Genomic DNA, 20,961 nt, shown 5'->3' with positions numbered 1-20,961 from the left:
GGCAGTCATTACCTTTTGTTGGATACTTTCTATTTCCACCACTGGAGTTTGCCCATGGGTTTTTTTGCCTGAAGTAAAAGATAAGTTAGAAGGAAGAGGTTAAGTAAAAATGAGGTACTAAGATCTGTGAGTACATGCAGGTAAGCAGCGAAGGTCAGGTCTTGGGTCCAGCTGGTGACATTAACTCCCTCTTTCATCTTAGGTTACCATTATGAATGCTGCCTGTAGCCACTTGGTAACTGTGGTATTTATTGCAGGAACTGCTGACGTTCAGGGATGTGGCCATAGAATTCTCTCAGGAGGAGTGGGGATGCCTGAACGTCGTTCAGTGGGAACTGTACAGGGATGTGATGTTGGAGAACTATGGACACCTCCTTTTCCTGGGTGAGGATAACTCCTTCTAAGCTTCCCAAATCACACTCTGGGTTTTTGTTCCTTCCTTTGAAGACTCTCTTGGAAGCTTCCTCTTTGCATGACTGGAATTCAGATCCCTGCAGTAAGGGAAAGAAGTAGGGGTTTGAAGATAGAGAAATATCTTCATGATGTTTCTTTTTCAGCTTCAGCTTCCCCTTCCTTAAGTTACCATCATCGTTTCTGTTGATGAGTGGCCATTCTAAACATTGAATGGCATAACAAGGTACTGCCCACATCTTTAACTCCCAAGTTCTACCTTGTATCTAGTATTTACAAATGGAGATCCAGATGTGAACATTAGAAATCCTTCCTGCATGCTGTAAAGGGGTTTTTGGGAAATCATTTCCAAAAATTCTACACGGTGTCCTCTCCTGTCTGCTGAGCACAACAGTGGGTCGAAAGTTAGAATCCCCATCAATACTCTATTTGTTCTCTCTAATAAACAGGTCTTGCTGTGTCAAAGCCAGACCTGGTCATCTTTTTGGAGGAAAAGAAGGAGCTGTGTGATGTGAACGAGAAGGAAACCATAGCCATACCCCCAGGTAGGTGGGAGTGAATGATGCGGATGACAGAGGTGAGGTCTAGTCTTAAAGGAGGAAGAGAGGCCTTAAAATGTGGTTTAAGCAGCTCTCCTTGAATGGAAATTAGAAGCCTGGGTTTAGGTCTTTCCCTTCCCCAGCGAGATATCTGCTATCTAAAACATATCATGCTCTTACATTCTTTGAGGATTCTCTTTCAGCTCCAGTGATGGTCCATCACGTTCACAGTGAGGGCCAGGAGACTTGCCTTGCGGTGTGAGGGCCTCTGTATTCTGAGAGCTGCTCCATTGCTTTGAGGGCCCTGGGGAAGTCTCCATGTTTCTGAGGATCTCCATGCTAAGCCCTGTCTACGTTCTGCTTTACCTCCTGTGAGAAGTGTGTTAGGGTAGTGGTGGGCATATTGGGGTTTGGTGCAGAAACCGGGGAACACGAAACAGCTGTCACATGTTTTGTGGTTTATGCTCTCCATTGTTAACAGAGCCTTTCATGTTAATTATATGTAATTGAGGCTCAATATTTTCATCAGAGAAGAAAGCACGTCCCTAAAATGAGAAAATCTAATCCTTTATTTCTTATCAGAAGTTCATTTGTCTTTCTGTTAACTGAAATTAGAAATTCTCACTCTGCGTTCCATTCCTCACTGGTGAAGTAATTTTAACGTATCCATGTCTATCCTAGAGTTCCTACAGAAATTAATGCCATAGGGAAGCTACAACACAGCCTGTAATGAAGTCTCAGTGGTCACTATAGTTCTTCATAATTGCATCATTTTATAACTTTATCTTAATGAAGTTCTTGTGACTTTGTCATTTGTGTTTTTGTTTTCTGATTAGTTATATATGAGATTAGTCTCTGAATTTTTAAAGTTTTATTTAATGTTTACTTCTATTTGAGAGAGAGAGAGAGAGACAGTGAGCAGGGGAGGGGGCAGAGAGAGAGGGAGACACAGACCTTATGTGGGTTCTGGGCTCCGTGCTATCATCCAAGCCCAGGGCAGGACTCGAACCCAAAAAGGTTGAGATCGTGACCTGAACAGAAGTCGGATGCTCAACTGATTGAAACACCCAGACTCTCCATTAATTGCCAAATTTTAAGATCAAAAGTTCTGATATGTTATTGGCATATGCTTATAAGGAGTTGGTAATTAGTAAAATTGCCATATTTTAAAAAGTTTTCTTTATAATATAATTNCTCACGCTGTCTCTCTCTCTCTCTCCTAGAAATAAATAAAACATTTAAAAAATATATATATATAATATAATTTTACTTCAGAAAAAAATAACCAATAGGTTTCTCCTCTGTTTTCCTAGGAGTGTTTCTGAATTTAATCCCCAATATTTGTTTTTCTTAAAGTGATTATCAACATTTTTTACAGCTCTGGTGGTGTTTCATTATTTACAAATAAAAGAGGTATTATTTTTCTGTCTGCTTGGTTCTAAAGAATGGATTATAGCCTCACCTTCTTTGTACAAGGAGGAATATTCTAACAACATAATACAGTTTTTTACTGTCTCTTCAGGGCTTATTTATAATACTCTTCATTAAAACTTTCCATGGTTGCTTTTAATGAATACTGTTTGTTATTTTACCATCAAGGAAGTCCTACCAGTAATTGACAATGCTATTTTTTATGGGTACACAGTCACAGTTTAAAATTATAGTTACATAGGAGGTTGTCTTTTAAAAATTAATCTATCATTTATTTATTTTTATTTTAATGTTTATTTTTGAGAGAGACAAGAGTGTGAGTTGGGGAGGGACAGACAGAGGGAGACACAGAATCTGAAGCAGGCTCCAGGCTTGGAGCTGTCAGCACAGAGCCCGATGCGGGGCTCGAACTCATGAACTGGGAGGGAGATCTTGACCTGAGCTGAAGTCAGATGTGCAACCAACTGAGCCACCTAGATGCACCTTCAACTATTTTTTTTTAATGTGGTTTTTTTTGTTTTGTTTTTTTTAGTTTATTTTGAGAGAGCGTTTTTTGTTTTTGTTTTTTAAGTTTATTTTATTTTGAGAGGGGGAAAGAAAGCGTGCGCAAAGGGGAGAGGCAGAAAGAGGAGGGGGGACAGAGGACCTGAAGGAGACTCTATACTGGCAGCAGCGAGCCCCATGTGGGGCTTGAACTCGCAAACTGTGAGATCCATGACCTGAGCCGATGTCAGACACTCAACTGAACCACCCAGGCGCCCCTCATCTGTTTTTTATGTAGAATTTTTTTGGGTTAAATTTTGTCTTACTGTGGTTTTGCAGTTGTGAATAATGTGTTTCCTTTGTTGGGAACTTCCACAACATAATTTAGTTGTGATTTCATTTTTGCCTGTGTTTTTTGTGGTAGGATGACAATTTTCCACTTAGTAGATTTTAAGATCATGTGAGTTTAACTCAAATATATTTGTATGAATATCATGCATGCATACTTGTGACTCATGTTGTTGATTTTTGTTCCTTGGTTAGTGTTCATTGAATGTTGTATCATGTGTACATGAATTGTTCTAATAATAAAATATTCTTTTTCCCTAAGGTCTACTGAGAATCCCACCAATAATCTTACAGCTCTCTTGTATGAGATGCCTTTGTCGTACTGTTTTCAGATTCTCTTTTCACCTGTGACTTTTGATAGGTTAATTATAACGTGTCACTGTGTTCATGTCTTGATATTTATCCGACTTAGAATTCAGAGTTTTTGAATTTGTCTCTTTCCACATGTGTTGGAAGTAGAAGCCTGTAGTAGTTCTTCATGTAAACTCTGCCCCCTTTCATTCTCCTCTCCTTATGGGGTTCCTTTAATGCACATATGAGTTCGCTTGTTGGCGTCCCATGAGTCCACATTGTTCTTGGCTCCTCTCAGTAGATAATTTAAAACAAGGGTCTTTAAGTTGTTTAATTCTTTCTTCTGCTTGATCACTTCTGTTGGTGACTCCGTAGTGTATTTTTAAATTCAGTGATTATACCCTTCAGCTCACAGTTTCTAGGTTGATTGTTAGACTTTTTGTCTCTTTGGGTTTACGTTCTGGCCATGCATAGTCTTCCTGACATCATTTAGTTACGTCTGTTTTCTTGCCTTCTCCCATGAGCGTCTTTATGATGGTTATCAGGTAATTAATAGTTCTTCTTTAATTTAGGGTCAGTCTTGGAGATTTATTTTGTTCCTCTGGTTGGAAGTTTCTCTACTTCTTTGTATGCTTTGTGATCTTCTGTTCCCATTTGGGAATTTAAGAAACAGCCTCTGAGCCCGTTCTTCTGAACTTGCTTTCTATAGGAGAACCCAAATAAGAAGAATTCTGGTGCTTGTCACATGTATTCTGGGCATTTGTATTGTCTGAGTTTTTGTAATTTCTCAGTTTACAGAAGTGGAGTTACTTCTTCAGAGCCTGTGATAACCTTCCTCTCTGTTTGTCTTCAGCTCTGTAGTCTCCAGTGTCTGGACAAATGCTCACGGCTTATGTCACCAGCCACCACGGTGCATCAGAGGGCTCTCTCATTCTCTCCCTTCCGTGTCACGCAGAACAAAGACAAGTCCCCCAGGCAGCTGCAAAGCAGCCAGATAATTGCTCATGTCTGTCTCCTGAGCAGAGTTGAGATTTTTCTCACTGTCTTGCTGCGGAGTGCGGGGGAGACTGAACAGCTGTTGTGAGTAAGCGTCACAAACTGTCCTTGTCTCTTCAGTGTGCTTCTTCATTCGTACTTGCCTGCTTGAGCTCTGGTCTCCTAACTGGCGTCCGGAGCACTGAAAAAAGGTAATGTGGTCGATTTGTCTCCATGGAGGAGCAGTGTCCTGATGCTTCCTATTTCTCCATTCTCCTGATGTCCTATGATGGGTGTTGATGTTGCACATCAGTATTTTAATGACTGCCTGTGAGTTTAGTAAGCAAGATAACCTGTTTTGGGTCTTTTTGCTGTGTCTCCGTAAATTCCTAGGCTTGTCGGCAAAGACAGGCAAAGAATATTCATTCTGTAGAGTGCTATGGGAAGATAAGGAAGCTGTGGCCCAAGTGTTCATACTCATTGACAGGGATGATGATGGGGGTTGGTAAAGGAACAGAGGGTGTTAGGATGGATATGACCAAACTGGGACATTTATCCATGATGAGATTCTTTCTGCCAGAAGAGACCAAGGGTATAAAACACTTGGAGTAAAACTGCACCCTAAGTCAGTTACATTTGCAGAACAGTGTCTTTGAACATAAGGATCAAAATCCTTTTTTTTTTTTTTTAATTTATTTCTGAAAGAGAGAGACTGCATGAGCAGGGGAGGGTCAGAGAGAGAGGGAGACACAGAATCTGAAACAGGCTCCAGGCTCTGAGCTAGCTGTCAGCATAGCCCAACGCGGGGCTCAAATCCACAAACCGTGAAATCATGACCTGAACCGAAGTCAGACGCTTAACCGACTGAGCTACCCAGGTGCCCCCAAAATCCATTTTTTAAACATACACATTCTGTTAAGGGACATTTGGAAACTCTGAAAAGGTACCCAATCCATGCTGAAAGTAGGCATTTCATATATAAAAGTGGATTAATCATTCACTGAGACATTGGGAATGTTAGACATTTAAAAGTGAAGATAATAATTCTAAAGACAATTGATTTGAGAAATTTTTTTTGGGTGGGTTTCGTATTCTTCCACTCACATAATCCCTTGTTCCAAAGTCTCTAATATTGATAAATATGGTATGATCTTTAACCAAATTTCACTGTTCAGTAGTTATCACATAATACTTAGTTTGGAGCAAGTTTTCATGTGTTGTGGACATAGGGAGATCTTTAGTGAGTCCTGTATCTTCCATAATTACTGAGGCATTTTAATGGAGACAGAACTTACCAACACAGTCTGGGAAAAATGGTAATTTAGGGTCAAATCCTAATAGACATCAGAGAACTCAGTCTCCAAAGAGCCATCCTAAAAATAATAAATGTGGGGAGGTCTTTTATGAAAGTTCAAATCTTATTATACACCATTGTATCCTTACTAGAGAGAAGATTTAGGAATGTAGTAACTTTGGCAAAGCTTTTAACTTCAAAACTCACTCAACAGCAGAGATTTTACTTATTCATTCATTCATTCACTCATTCATTTAAAGAGAGTGCACCCGTGCAAGCCAGGTTGTGGGGAGAGAATTTTAAGCAGGGTCTGCCCATCTGCCGAGCCCATCGTGGGGCCTGGTGTCTGGACTTTGAGATCATGACCTGAGCTAAAATCAAGATTCAGACACTTTACCATCTGATCCAACCAGGTGCCCCAACGGCAGAGTTTATAGTGGGAAGAAATATTATAAATCTACAAAGTGTGGCAAAGCAGTTAACTACTACTCAAAACTTCCAACCTAAAGTAGAATGTAGCAGAGAGAAGGCTGGCAAGTGTAAAATAAAATGTGACAGAGCCTGTAAGCAGAACTACAGACTTTCTGAACATGAGAGAATGTGCAATGGAATAAAGCCCTACACTACAAAGAATGTAGCAAAGCATTTAACTTGTAATCACAAGTTTTCAACATGAATTAATACATCCTGGGGAGATACCTTACAAATGTCAGTAATGTTGGCAACGTCTTTACCTGGAACTGAACCTTACTCAACATCAGAGAAAGCATACCGGATAGAAACTCTAGAAATGTAAAAAACATTGAAACACCTTTGTTTTTAACATAGGCCTCAGAAAAATAGTCTTTTTTTTATAGAGAGAGAATCCCGGGAGGGACAGAGAGAAGGAAGCCATGCTCACCCTAAGTAGGACTTGAACTCACAAACTGTGAGATCATGATCTGAACTGAAGTCAGATGCTTTCCTACTGAGCCACCCAGCTGCCCTTAAAAAATAGAGTCTTTATCAAGGATAAACATGAATAATTGGCAAACTACATAATGGAAATGCAAATCTAAATTAAGCCGTGGAATTCACAGCAGAAAGCAAAAGTCAATACCACTTTTCAGACATTCTAAATCAGAATATTTACTATACAGAAAGTTCCAAAGTTAAAACACTCTGATCAGTTACATATAAGCCGTGGGTAAGACAGTCTTAGAGGTGCACAATTGAAAATCTGCATGTTGGGGCGCCTGGGTGGCTTAGTCGGTTAAGCGTCCGACTTTCGCTTAGGTCATGATCTCGCGGTTTGTGGGTTCGAGCCCCGCGTCGGGCTCTGTGCTGACTGCCAGCTCAGAGCCTGGAGCCTGTTTCAGTCTGTGACTCCCCCTCTCTCTGACCCTCCCCTGCTCATGCTGTCTCTCTCTCTCTCTCCCTCTCCTAGAAATAAATAAAACAAAAAAAAAAAAAAAAATTAAAAAAAAAAAAAAGAAAATCTGCATGTAACTTTTGAGTCCCCAAAACAGAACCATACCTACTTTTCCATATAAATTGTTGGCCAGAAGCCTTAACTAGAACATTGGCAATCATCCCATACTTGGTATGTTGTGTATATTATACACGTTATTTGTATAATATAAGTTTGAGAATATAAAACCTGAAGGAAATCATGAAGCGAAAACACATTTACAGAACTGTACTGTATTTATAAGAAACATACACATATATACCTGATACCAGTGCACCCACACTGTTCAGACTCATCTTCCTCGATGGCAGAGTGTGTGTATCAATATGTCTGAAAGGAGCAAGGGGGCATGAGTGTCTCCAGTGATAATTATTTTGTGTGTCTTTTTTCTTTTGGCCATATTTGAGGTATTTTGCATGGCAAATACTACTAATTTAACGTTTTTAAATGTCTTCAGTTTTGAGAGACACATGCAGAACACCAGTGGGAGAGGGGCAGAGAAGGGGAGGCACAAAAATCCGAAGCAGGCTCCAGGCTCTGTGTTGTCAGCACAGAGCCAGATGCAGGGCTCCAAGTCACAAACCATGATCTTGTGACCTGAGCCGAAGTTAGAGGCTCAACTGACTGAGCCACCCAGGCGCTCTTACTTGTATATTTTAAGCGAAAGAGCACAGAGGGGGATGGAGAGAATCTCAGGCAGGCTCAGTGCTGTCAGCACAGCTCCATCTCCCAAACCAGGAGATCATTACCTGAGCTGAGATTAAGAGTAGAACTCTAAATGGACTGAGTGAACCAGGCGCCCCTGATTTTGCTCTGGAATCATCTCATGGTTCACCTGTATTGCTTGTGTGCGTGCAAAATGATTTGATTGTTGCAGATAAGAGGGCCTCTGTTACGTTGAGGAATACACTCATACCTGCATTTCTTCCCTTCCTTCTGAAAGGGTACAAGTGAGCAAGGGGCAGAGAGAGCAAGAGGATCCCCCAAGAGGCAAAGGGGGAGAGTATGGGAGGGAGAAGTGGGGTTTGTGCTCACCTGTTAGGGGATTTACACTCATAACCCGAGTCCACGTCAGATGCTTAACTGAGGCGCCCTCATACCTGATCTTCCATGGAGGATTAAGGAGGCTGTCCTATGTACTGTATGAAGGGGGTCCCCATGGAGATGCTGTTTGTGGTGACATCTAAGAGTGATACAAGGCGCCATGAAGTAAGCATTCAGGGTAACCTTCTTTGCACTAAAAAGTAAGAGAAACTGTCCGCATTTTATATAGTTTTGCCAGTTGCCGTGCAAGGAGGAAACATTGACAGTGCATTAAAATCTGGATACGTCTTCAAAATGGTCATTCACAGAAGTCAAGAACTTTATTATGTGGTCGACATAAAGAAATTTACACAAATCTATGCAGGAAGTTTGGCTAACTCTTCCGTAAAAGGGTGTGAGATTCTTGCACATCCACATTTACTCAATAATTAGCCTCAGTTTATAAAGCGTGGCAAGCAGAACTCACACATGGATCATTCTATCAGAAAAAGAAAAATGATTCTTTTTTACTTCTTTTGCTTTTTCTTAAGGTTATTTTAAGAGAGATAGAGAGAATCCCAAGTAGACTCTGCACTAACAGCGCAGAGCCCGACATGGGCTCGAACTCAAAAACCATGAGATCATGACCTGAGTTGAAGTCAGATGCTTAAACAACTGAGTCACCCAGGTGCCCCAAGAATGATTCTTGAATGCTTGTAATGGGTATTTGACCAAGACTCCTATTGTGATCTTATCATGGTTTGTTGAGTGCTTTTGAAATTAATATAATTATAAGCCGTACCTACAAAATTCTCAAACGCTATTTATAAAATTTTCCTCTGTGTTTTTCTTTGCTCTTGTTTTTGTGAGTAGAGAGAACACAGATTTTTATGGTTTTGATATGCATTGAATGCAATATGTTATATTAAGTAAAGATCTATTTTGGAGTCCTGAAACACTACGAAGATGTTCATGTGTGCATATGGTTGCGGGGGTGTATACCTAGATCTTCAGTAGGGAAGGGAATATTGCATCAAAATAGATAATTTCCAAATTTCAAAATTGATCATTTTCGGGGAGCCTGGATGGCTCAGTCATTTAGGCGTCCAACTTTGTCTCAGGTCATGATCTCACTGCTCATGAGTTCGAGCTCCGCATCAGGTTCTGTGCTGACAGCTTGGAGCCTGGAGCCTGCTTCAGATTCTGTCTCTGGCAGCCCCTCCCCTGCTTGCTTGGGTGCTTTCTCTCTCTCTCTCTCTCTCATACAATATTGAAAAAATTTGCTGATTTTCTAGCAAACAAAAATGCTAGGGATACATAATGGGAATAATTTTCTGTACATTGTATTGAAGTTATATCTAAATCTCATGTATCTTAGTTTGAGAATCTCCCCAGGCAAGTCCTGTCTTGTCTACCTAGCTGTTGATCATATAACATTCCATTTTCCTCGTTACACTGTTGATGGGCTGTTGTTCATATAACTTGTTCAGGGAGTTTTTTAGAACAGTTTGCACAAAATGACGTGTTCAAAATTAATTGAAATATTTGAATGATTGTACAGTGAATATATCCAATTCCATATACTTTAATTGCTACATTTCATTTCTTCTCATTTGGAGAAGAACACTAAGTAAGATTTCTTTAGTGAGTGGGGTGGTTCAGTTGGTTAAGGCTCTGACTCTTGATATCACCTCAAGCTGTGATCTGGTCTCGGTCCTGAGATCCAGCCCCTCGTTGGGCTCTGCTGAGCATGGAGCCTGTTAGGTACTCTCTGCACACCCTCTCTCCCTCTGTCACTTTCTCTCTGCACACATTCTCTCCCTCTGCTCTCTCAAAATAAGTAAATAAACATTTGAAAAAAAGATTTCTTTAGTTGATGTTCTTTTTTCCTTCTTGGAAGTGGCATGCATCATCCAAGTTATACACTTTCCTGTAACAATTTGATTAGGTGAGAAATTAATATTCTAATGTAGATATTGGAGTTTGGATTTCCAAGATTTTTATATTTTTCCTTATATTCTATTTTTTTATTATTTGTTACATTTTCCTGTATTTTACTAAGAAACTAATTTGTCATTTCATTCTTTCTCTGTGAACACTGTGCTTAAGAACATTCCTTTAGCTAGAAATTAGATCATGCTCTTTTTAAAGAAGACATGGTTTATTTTATTTTTTTATTAAACATCTTTTAATGTTTATTTTTGAGAGAAAGAATGAGTGGGGAAGGGTCAGAGAGACAGGGAGACGCAGAATACAAAGCAGGCTCCAGGCTCTGAGCTGTCAGCACAGCTTGAACTCATAAACCGCAAGATCGTGACTTGAGCTGTAAATGACTGGGCCACCCAGGTGCCCCATTTTTATTCCTTTTTTGAAATTTGTAATTTTTATGTTTTATCCTCACTTACCTCTTGTAGTGGATCAGTTCTGTGGCATAAATGTGTTTCCATTCCTATGGTCACTTTGAAACCTGCTGTGAACCTTTAAAGTTGCATCTGTGCAGTGGTCTGTGTGTTCCTCTTAGATGAATTCAAGGTCAGATGATCTGGGGTAAAACTCAGGCTCTACTATTGAAGTTTTGCCAAGAGTCTTTTGAAAGATGAAAAACCATTCTAGACTACTGTGGATTCATGGGTACATTCATGAAGAAGTGGTAGAATGGTATATAGTGTGTAGTAAATGTTCAAGAACTATTGTTGTTTCGGTTCTTGACCCTAGAAGTTGTAATTTCTACAGTAATCTTTAAGTTCATAGCCATTCACGATTTCTTCTTTTTTAATGTTTATTTTTGGAATCTAAAACTATGGCCCTTGAACCAAAGGTGTTTGGCATCACTTGTGAGAAATGAAACTCAGAACCTACCTACAAATCCAGACCAGAATATGAATTTTAACAAGATCGCCACCTTGTTCTCTTAATTGTTAATGTTGGAGAAGAACAGGTGTGACTCATCTACGTGTTTCCGTCATTACTCTGTGTCTCTCCTTATGTTTGTGGTTCATTATTTTCATAGCTACGGATTTGTAGTGTGCTTTCAGTCAGGAAGTGTGCTACTAACAACATGATCTCCATGTATTTTCAGGATCGCCCTGAGTATGTGTCATTCTGTAACATCCATATAAACATTAGGGAAGACTTTGATCTTCCTGCCAAAAATGGCATCGGGATTTTCATGGAAATTGTATTACTTTCAATCTTAGGTTTTTGCTTATTCTGATCTCTATTTATTTTTCTTTGTCATTTCCTTTCTCTACTAAATCTCAACTCTGTTCTTTTTCTAGTTCCTTGTGGTGGATTATTTGAATTTTTTTTTTTTTTTAATTTTAATGTTTATTTTCAAGAGAGAGACACAGAGCACAGGCTGGGGAGGGATAGAAAAAGAGGAAGACACAGAATCTGAAGCAGGCTTCAAACCTCCCAGCTGTCAGCAGAGAGCCGGATGTGGGACTCGAACTCATGAACTGTGAGATAACAACCTGAGCTGAAGTTGGATGCTTAACTGACTGAACCCAAGCACCCCTGAAATTTTTTGTAATACAAGCCTTTATAACAAAAAAATTTGAAAATGGATTTTCTAGCAGGGAAAATTAGCAGAAGTAAACAATACAAGTGATGGCCAAAAGATAAAATAACCTCAAAAATAAATAAAGATTCTTTAGAGTTTTCTATTAGATCCTGTCATCTGTGAACAGATAGTTATGCTTTTTATATGTGATTCCTTTTTTGTATATTTTCTTGCCTAACTGTTCTGACTAGAATATTCCAGTTACTGTGTCGAACGGAAGTGGTGATGTCACTTCCTTACCTTGTTTGTGGTCGCACAGGAGAAAATTTCAGTCTTGTATTTTTGAATATGTTAGATTTCAACTTGTACATTTGTGTCCCTTATTAGGTTGAGGTGGTTTCCTTCTGTTCCTACTATTGAGTGGTTTAAATCCTGAAACACTTTCCAGTATGCTCACATACTCTTGTTCTGCAACAATTAATATAGCATCAAGTCCTGTTTGTTCTTGATTTGATTAGTGCAGTCTTCTGTTTCTTGATTTCCATGAGTTGAAACACCTTTGAGTTTTAGGAAGAATTCCCACATGATTATGTTATAAAATAGTAAAGTGTTCTTTTGATTCATTTTACTTCAGTTTATTGTGGACTTTGTATTGAATATTCCTCCCAGGTAATATTTTGTAATTGTGTTTACTTGTAGTGTTTTCCTTTGGTTTTGATGATAACCAGGTAGTGTTTGTGTCACAGAGAGTGTTTTGGTAGTTTACCTTCTCTTCAGTCCTTGGAAATGTTGGAGGAGATTTTAAGTACTTTTTCATTAAATGTTTTCATGAATCATCTGACAGAGGATTTTTCATTATTGAAAGTTGTTAGAAATTTCTTGATCAGGCCTCCTGGGTGGCTCAGTCGGTAAAGTATCAGACTTCAGCTCAGGTCATGATCTCAAGGTTCCTGGGTTCGAGCCCTGCATCAGGATCTACGTTGGCAACATGGAGCCTGCTTGATGTTCTCTCTCAAAACCAATAAATAAATTTAAAAAAATTTCTTTATCAATCTAGTTAGCTGTTGGTAGGTTGAGATTTAAAAATATATATATGTTTGTTTATTTATTTCTCCATGATGGAGTCAGGTATGTTATACCTCTTGAAATTTATAATATTTTTTAACAAATTTTTTTTTTAATTTATTTTTAAAAAGACAGTGTGCAAGTTGAGGAGGGACAGAGAGAGAGGGAGACAGAATCTCAAGCCGGCTGCACACTGTCAACATGGCGTCCATAATGGGGATCAAACTCCTCAAACTGTGAGATCATGACCTGAGTTGAAACCAAGTCAGACGCTAAACTGACTGAGCCACCCAGGTGCCCCAGAAGTTAATTTAATTTTTTTTTGTTTTTTTAGAGTGAGGGAATGCAGGGGTGGGATAGAGAGAGAGAGGGAGAGTATCTTAAGCAGACTCCACACTCTTCAGACAGCCCCAGGCGGGGCTCTGTCTCACAACCCTGAGATGTTGACCTGAGCCATTTTGGATGTTTAAGCAACTGAGCCACTCAGGCACCCCATATACATAGGTTCTTTTTGTATTTTGTTTTTGATACCTGTTTGTGGACATATATGGTCACATCTTATAATTGTCTTCATTTCTGTGCTATCAGCTATTATATGGCTGCTTGCACTTCTGATTTTAGTTGGTCTTCTTATCTGATTTAGTTATAGGTCTGTCATTTTTGTTCATATTTTCTGAACAACTCCTTCTATTGTTGATATTTTCTTCTTTCTGCTGTGTCCGATTTTGTTCATTTCTAGTTTATGTTTAGATTTCCTTCTGTTAATTTTGTTCCCAAATGGTACTTTTTGCCGTATAGGAAAGTGACGCGTGCTACAGCGTGACGATATTCCAGAACGATCTATTAGGCTATGTGGTCAGCACATTACATGTAAATTTCTGTGTGATGGAAGAAGGAGGTTCTGACGATCCCTTCTCAACCATCTTGCTGAAGTTCTCTGATTGATTTTAATTCTGCATATTAGAAGTTGTCAGTATACTTATCTGACAGTAGTTGGATAAATGATTTTACTTTTCTGTTATTTGATCTCTTTCAGCCGTATCTTCAGATGACACGCAGAGTTTGCTGCCAGTGCCCTGCATAGAATCTTGTTTTCAGAATGTGTCCCTGGGTAGATATAAACAGAGTGCCCTTGAGAATTTACACTTAATGATAGACTGGGACAATAATGGAGAGAGTGCTGAACATCCAAGATATGAAGGACATATCCAAACGGAGATAACTGCCCGTTATGAGAATCTCACTGCTCCAAATGGTGAAGAATATAAAACATTTTGGACGACATCCCTTTTTAAGTCCACTACGTCTGCAAAGCCTTGTGTTCCTGTAAGCAACAGTTCAAATCCCGTGATCAAGGATACATATATGCAGAACTCAGATTTGGAAAATCTGGAAAGTTACCTAGTCCAGGCTGAAAATAATTACTTGAACCATTTTGAAAATAGGTTTGCATTGACCTTTCAGTCCAATATTTCTGAAAATCAGACCTTTAAAAATGAAGAAAAAAGCGCTATGTGGTATCAGTTTGAGAGTTCCTTCACTGAGGAGTCAACCCTGCAAAATTACCAGAGCATTTTCAATGAGAATATAATTGCTCAATACAGTGAATCTGAGAAGATATTTATCCAGGGAGCAAATGTTAATAAACATCTGGTTACTCATTTTCCAGAGAACCATTTTGAATGTAATAAATGGGAAGTCTTTTATCAAGGCTCCAACCTTATTATACATAAGAGTATGCATATGGGAGAGAATCCTTATAAATATAATGAATGTGAGAAAGCCCTTAACCAGACCTCCAATGTTACTGATCATCCGAGGATTCATGTGGGAAAAATCCCATACAGACATAATAAATCTGGGAACATGTTTAGTCGATCATCAAGACTATATATACATAAGACAATTGGTGCTGGAGAGAAAAGTTACATTTGTAATGAATGTGGCAAGGTCTTTATCCACCACTCCAGCCTTACTCAGCATCACAGAATTCATACTGGAGAGAATCTTTACAAATGTAATGAATGTGGAAAACTCTTTACCAGGCACTCACATCTTACTGAACATCACAGAATCCATACTGGAGAAAAACCGTACAAATGTGAAGAATGTGGGATGGCCTTTACCCAGCATGCAACCCTTGTTGGTCATTACAGAGTTCATACAGGTGAAAAGCCTTACCAATGTAAAGAATGTGGCAAGACCTTTAAATGGCACTCAATTCTTAGTAAACATTACAGAACTCATACTGGAGAGAAACCTTACATATGTAAAGAGTGTGGCAAGGCCTTTAGGCAGCACACAACGCTTACTCACCATTACAGAACTCATACTGGAGAGAAACCTTACCAATGTAAAGAATGTGGCCAAGCCTTTATCCAGCACTCCAACCTTACTCAACATCACAGGATTCATACAGGAGAGAAACCTTACCAATGTAATGAATGTGGCCAGGCCTTTAACCATCATTCATATCTTACCCAACATCACAGAATTCATACAGGGGAGAAACCGTACCAATGTAAAGAATGTGGCCAGTCCTTTAACCAGCACTCTAACCTTACTCGACATCACAGAATTCATACTGGAGAGAAACCTTTCAAATGTAAAGAATGTGGCCAGGCCTTCAACCAGCATTCACACCTTAATCAACATCACAGAATCCATACTAGAGAGAAACCTTTCCAATGTAAAGAATGTGGCCAGGCCTTTAATAGACACTCAAACCTTACTCAACATCACAGAATTCATACTGGAGAGAAACCTTTCCAATGTAAAGAATGCGGCCAAGCCTTTAACAGGCACTCATACCTTACTCGGCATCATAGAGTCCATACTGGAGAGAAGCCTTACAAATGTAAAGTATGTGGCCAGGCCTTTAACAGGCACTCAAACCTTACTCGACATCACAGAATTCATACTGGAGAGAAACCTTACAAATGTGAAGAATGTGGCCACACCTTTATCCAGTATTCACACCTTATTCAACATCATAGAATACATACGTAAGAGAAAGCTTACCAATGTAAAGAATGTGGCAAGGTATTTAATCTCTGGTTAACCTTTACTCATTATCACAGAATTCACACTGGAGCAACCTTACAAATCTAAAGAATGTGGGAAAACTATTAAGGACTTCTTAGGCCTTACTCCACATCGGAGAATTCCTATTGGAGAGTAACCCACAAATGTAAAGAACATTGCCTGACCTTTAAGCAATGCTAAATCCTGACTCCTGAACAGAGAAGTTATACTGGAGAGGATTTTGCAAATATAAAGAATTTGGCAAGCTCTTTAACCAGAGGTCAAAGCCTCATTCAACATCACAGAATTCCTACTGGAGGAAAAATTTACAAATGTTAGGAACCTGATAAAACTTTTAGGACTGTTGAACCCTACTCAGCCTCACTGAGTTTATACTGAGGAGAAACATTACGAAGGTAAAGAATGTGGCAAGCCCGCCACTGAAACTCACAACTTGCTCAACATCACAGCTATCTTACAGTTTAGAAACCGTAACATGTAGAGAAAGTTGCAGTGCCTTTAACCGGAATCCAGTCTGTACTGAGTATCCCAAAATGCACACTAGATTCAAACCCTGAAAATGTAATCAATGAGCAAAGACCTTCATTTTAAATGTACATTTTAGCAAACACCAGAGCACATAGAGGAAAGTAACTTGAAAGATATAAAAGATATAAATATTTAGGAAAATATTTAATTATCAAATATCAATAAATGTCACAGAAATCAAGTGAAAAGCATTGTCAGTCAACCTATTTAGACATTACATCAAAATACTCCTTACAAGTAATGATACAAAGTTAAACACTTAGATAAAATATATGCTAATAGGTTTCAAAAGGTTAAATGGATGGATTTTTGCATAGGTAGAATTAATTTCAATATTTTTTTTTCTTACATTGATCTCTGGTATTTGACTAGCAAATATTAATGTATTTCTACTCTCAAATCACAGAATTCATTCATTCCTACGGGATGCGTGAAAATATGTGGCTGATTGTTGATGCATCAAAGATAGGAGATGTCCTTTTTCATTAGGTGGGACTCCTGCATACCTAAGTTTTCATGGGAGATGGACAGTATGATGTACAATCTATGAAGAAAATCTAAGTGGAGATGCTGATTCTGGTTATCGTGAGATAGGTGTTCACAACATCAATCTTCTCCGTTTATTCAAAGTAAAAAATTTCGGAAATACTGGTTTTTTTTGTTTTGTTTTGTTTTACTAACTGGTGTTTTAAGGAAAAAGACCTGGCAGTCTAGTAAAATACTGGTGTATCTTCATCACAATTATAATTCGTTCGAAGTAGAGAATGTCAGTTGATGTGGTTGAAATTAAGAAATCCTCACTGATGTCAGAAAGAGGATTGCTAACGCTTCCCCCAAATGGCATTATGATTATAGGTACATATTTTTAAAGAATGACCTCAGGCCTGAAAATTACGGAAAGCACTATTTCCACATCATTATATCAGGAGACAAATGGCTTTTTAAATGCCTGTATTCTGTATTTGGAAGAAGGATTATAGAGTGGGTTTGGAATGCATTATTTAGTCTATGTATGAACTTAATATATTTTAGTTACTAAAACATGGTTTTTAACATGTTTGCATGGATGTGTAACGAATGAAGTGTTATCCCACGACTGTTAACCTATCATTTTATTTAATGTTGTAGGAAACTGATATCTATCACGTATTTTTAATGCAGTGGAATAATATACCTAGAAATCCATTTTCTTTGGCTTTAAAGTTTAAATAATGTGTGATTATTTTTTCCCCTAGTTTCTCAGTTGTATCATTTTCTCCTTTTTGGGACTAGTGGGATAGTACTTGGATATATTACAGATGATATAGGGATATTATAGACTGTTTATCTCAAGGACTCCATGATGGTGCTACTTGGCAACCATTTTGTGTAGCCAGTAGTTTTACAGGGACTCGAACTAACACCGGCCCTTTCTCACTAGTATGGTCCCTAGTTTTAACACCCTGCAGAGTCACCAGTTCGTGTAACTTTTTTTTTTTCATGTTCATTTATTTATTTTGAGAGAGAGAGAGCAGGTGAGGGGCAGAGAGAGGGAGACAAAATCCCAAGGAGGCTCTGCCAGCAGGGCAGAACCCAACCTGGGCCAAACTCCCAAGCCTTAATTAAGATCAGGATCTGAGTCACTTAGCGGATTGAACCACTCAAGGCGCCCCCTTGTGTATCTTTTGATGACTTCCCAGTCTCCCAACTTTCCCCTTTGTGTTCCTTAGAGAAGACTGCCAGAGAACTTACCTAAATCAATTTAAGCAGTGGCCTAATCCGGATTTAGCACAGGGACTTTAAAGCACTACACCATGGCCCCAAATAAAGGTAAGTGCCTCCAGTCATAAAGGGGGGTCGGGGGGCTGTTTTGATATTTACCTGAAGTTGGCATACACGTATGACAGTGCTGGTTGAGTAGTAGGTAACCCGTAAGTAGGAGAAACATTCCAGTAGGAGTGATACAGCGCCAGGTAAAAGCTAGAAAACAGGGTGAGGAATTGGCATTAATTCTGCATGTGGAGAAAAGACACCTGTCCTGAGTTACACAACTGACTCTGGATTTCGAGAAATAAAACTATTTGTTTTATTTCCTAGTTATCTCTAAATCTCCAGTTCTGTTTTTCCTCGTTTTTGTTTCCAGCTACATAGGCACCAAAAACATTCTTCTCTGCCTGTGTTGCAGTGAGAATGTCCTTGTTGAAATCCTAAATCCAGTTATACAGATGTGTTTGGCCAGTGGGATGCAGTATTCAGACATTTAGCACTGGGGTGTGGAATAAGAATATGAAGAAAACATGACCATGGCACCATCTTTAGAGAGATAAGACCTATGAAGTGAAAATGTGAGGAACTCTCAAATGTGGGAAGGGAACTGCAGCTGGCTCCCTTTACTCACCCAAAGTCAGACAGCTCTTGGTGGGGTCATCTCCTGAGTAAATGTCATGGAGGTAAGGATTTTGGAAATGTTGAGTTTCTGAGGATTAAGGAATTCAATCTTTTATCTTCATGACTCAAATGAATTGTGTGTTACTGAAGAATAGGTCTTGTTGGGTGATGATTATGGTGATTGCCCAGACAGATCAGTGGCAGTGGATGCAGGAGGGATTAATGAGAGGTACACATGTGGCCTAGCTGTAAAATGTCACATATAAGAGTAGATTTTGGAGATGAAGAAGCCTTCTGGACACTCCGGATCAGCAAGGCGTGTGCTATGGTTGGTGTCCTCAAAGCATGAATATCCCAGGTATATAACCCCGTTTGTGGCTAGATCCACTCTATGTGGGTGACGTTTTAGGGAAGCTGATGTACTGCTGTGAGGAACCTTCCTGTCTTCAGTCAGCCCCATGAGGAATATAGTTCTGTGTTCTGATTCTTTCCAAGGCATAGAGTTTTTGGAGGAGAAGTTGGAGCATTAGTGGGCAGTGAGCATGGCTTCAAACAGTCCAGCACATGTGCTCACTGACTTAATGGACAGATAAGAAAGTTATGTACGTACACAACAGAATATGACTCAGCCACAGAAAGCAGTGAAATCTTGACATTTGCACTGACCTGGATGGATGTAGAGTATGGTGTAAGCGAAAAAGAAAGACAACTACAACGTGATTTCACTTGTGTGTAATAAAAGAAACAAGCAAATGGGGGGAAAAGAGGCAAATCAAAAAATAAACTATATGGAAGAAACTGATGGTTGCCGGAATAGTAGAGTGGGGGGTGGGGGGAAGGGTTAAATAAGTGATGGGAATTATGGAGTGCACTTGTGTCGAGCACTGGGTGTTGTATGGAATTACACAATCACTATTGTACACCTCAAACTAATATAGTGTATGTTAACTAACTGGAATTGAAATAAAACCTTTAAAAAATAATTGTGTTTTTTATAGATTTAAGCAAACGTTTTCTCTTAACTGATTTGCAGGAGTTTCACAATACATACCTTGTAAACAAATTGAAACACTTTTATCTTTTCTCCTTACTTGATGCCTCCAGAATTCAGAAACTCCGGGACTATTATCAATAATTCATTTGTTCTCATATAAATGCCTCGTTTAATAACATTACTTGAAACCACAAAGCTAACTTTGAAAATACAGCTGAATCTTTGCCTCCTGAAATTTGTTTGATTAAAACTGACCTATTGTCAGGACTAAAGTGCTAGATCGATGACGTGAAAAATCTACCAGGTCAAGTTTTAACATGTGAACCTACCACAGAAGTTTCAGATAGGGGAACTGAAGTGGTTTAGGACAACCTCCCTCACCCCTCCCCCACTCTGCCTCCCTGCCCACAATGTGCCACTTTGTCTTGATAGTTAGAGGTGGAGGCACTATGAACCTGTGGGCTCAAGAACTTTTTCCCCTCCCTTAACCATACAGAAGACTAAGTTGTAGGGCTTTTCCCAGAGTAAGTTATTAACCAAGATAAGGTTTATCTGAGTGACCCATCTGTGAGGTAGGCCAAGCCTCTAATTACCAAATATGTGCTCTTATCACCCTGTGAAAGGCATTCCTTTCCTAGGGAGCTGCAGGCTCCTACCCCTTTTTCCTTCAGGATGACATTCCTACCTCATCTTGCCTGACAGTCTGGAATTTCCACATCTATGCGGATTCCCTGTAAATACACCTATTAAATTTGATCATCTTCTGTTATTAACCTGTCTCGGATCAATTTGGTTCTTAGTCCGGTTAGAAGGACCTTTGAGGCAACAAGAATTCTCCAGCAGAGGATTTGACTTTACTGCCACATTTCCTGGCATCCCATTTCACGTATAAGAACATGGCAGAGCGGTAGCAAGTACTTCCAGAGGAGTTCATTTTTTGAGCTCGGTTTTTGCCACAGTTTTCAGAAGATTCTTTGTTTGCTGCATTGATACTACCATGTTAGTGTTTTCTTTAAAAACTCCTGAGTAGAATTCAAAATCTGGATCCCGCTCGGTTTGTTTAGCTGAATAGATGGTTCTCTGCAGGTGGGTGCATGAGTACACATTATTTCAAGGGTCCTCATTTAGGCCACTTGAGCATTACAATCATCCTTAGTATAACTACATATTTGGATACTTGCAAGTATGTCATCCATGTGTGTTAAACATGAGTCT

At 39.2% G+C, this 20,961-nt stretch overlaps 1 protein-coding gene across 1 annotated transcript in view; it reads left to right on the top strand.

The window, feature by feature from the left end:
* Nucleotides 1–19,735, top strand: part of ZNF761 (zinc finger protein 761) — a 68,029-nt gene extending 48,294 nt beyond the window's left edge. The window contains exons 3-5 of the mRNA XM_077756960.1: nt 258–384; nt 861–956; nt 13,849–19,735. Coding sequence (XP_077613086.1) covers nt 258–384; nt 861–956; nt 13,849–15,821 — 2,196 coding nt within the window. The 3' untranslated portion in view covers nt 15,822–19,735. The remainder of the gene's footprint in view (nt 1–257; nt 385–860; nt 957–13,848) is intronic.
* The last annotated feature ends 1,226 nt before the right edge of the window (nt 19,736–20,961 follow it).

This window comes from Crocuta crocuta, unplaced genomic scaffold (genome assembly GCF_008692635.1).
Source record: "Crocuta crocuta isolate KB4526 unplaced genomic scaffold, BGI_CrCroc_1.0 scaffold142, whole genome shotgun sequence".
Lineage (NCBI taxonomy): Eukaryota > Metazoa > Chordata > Mammalia > Carnivora > Hyaenidae > Crocuta > Crocuta crocuta.
This window is presented reverse-complemented; position numbering and strand designations above follow the sequence as displayed.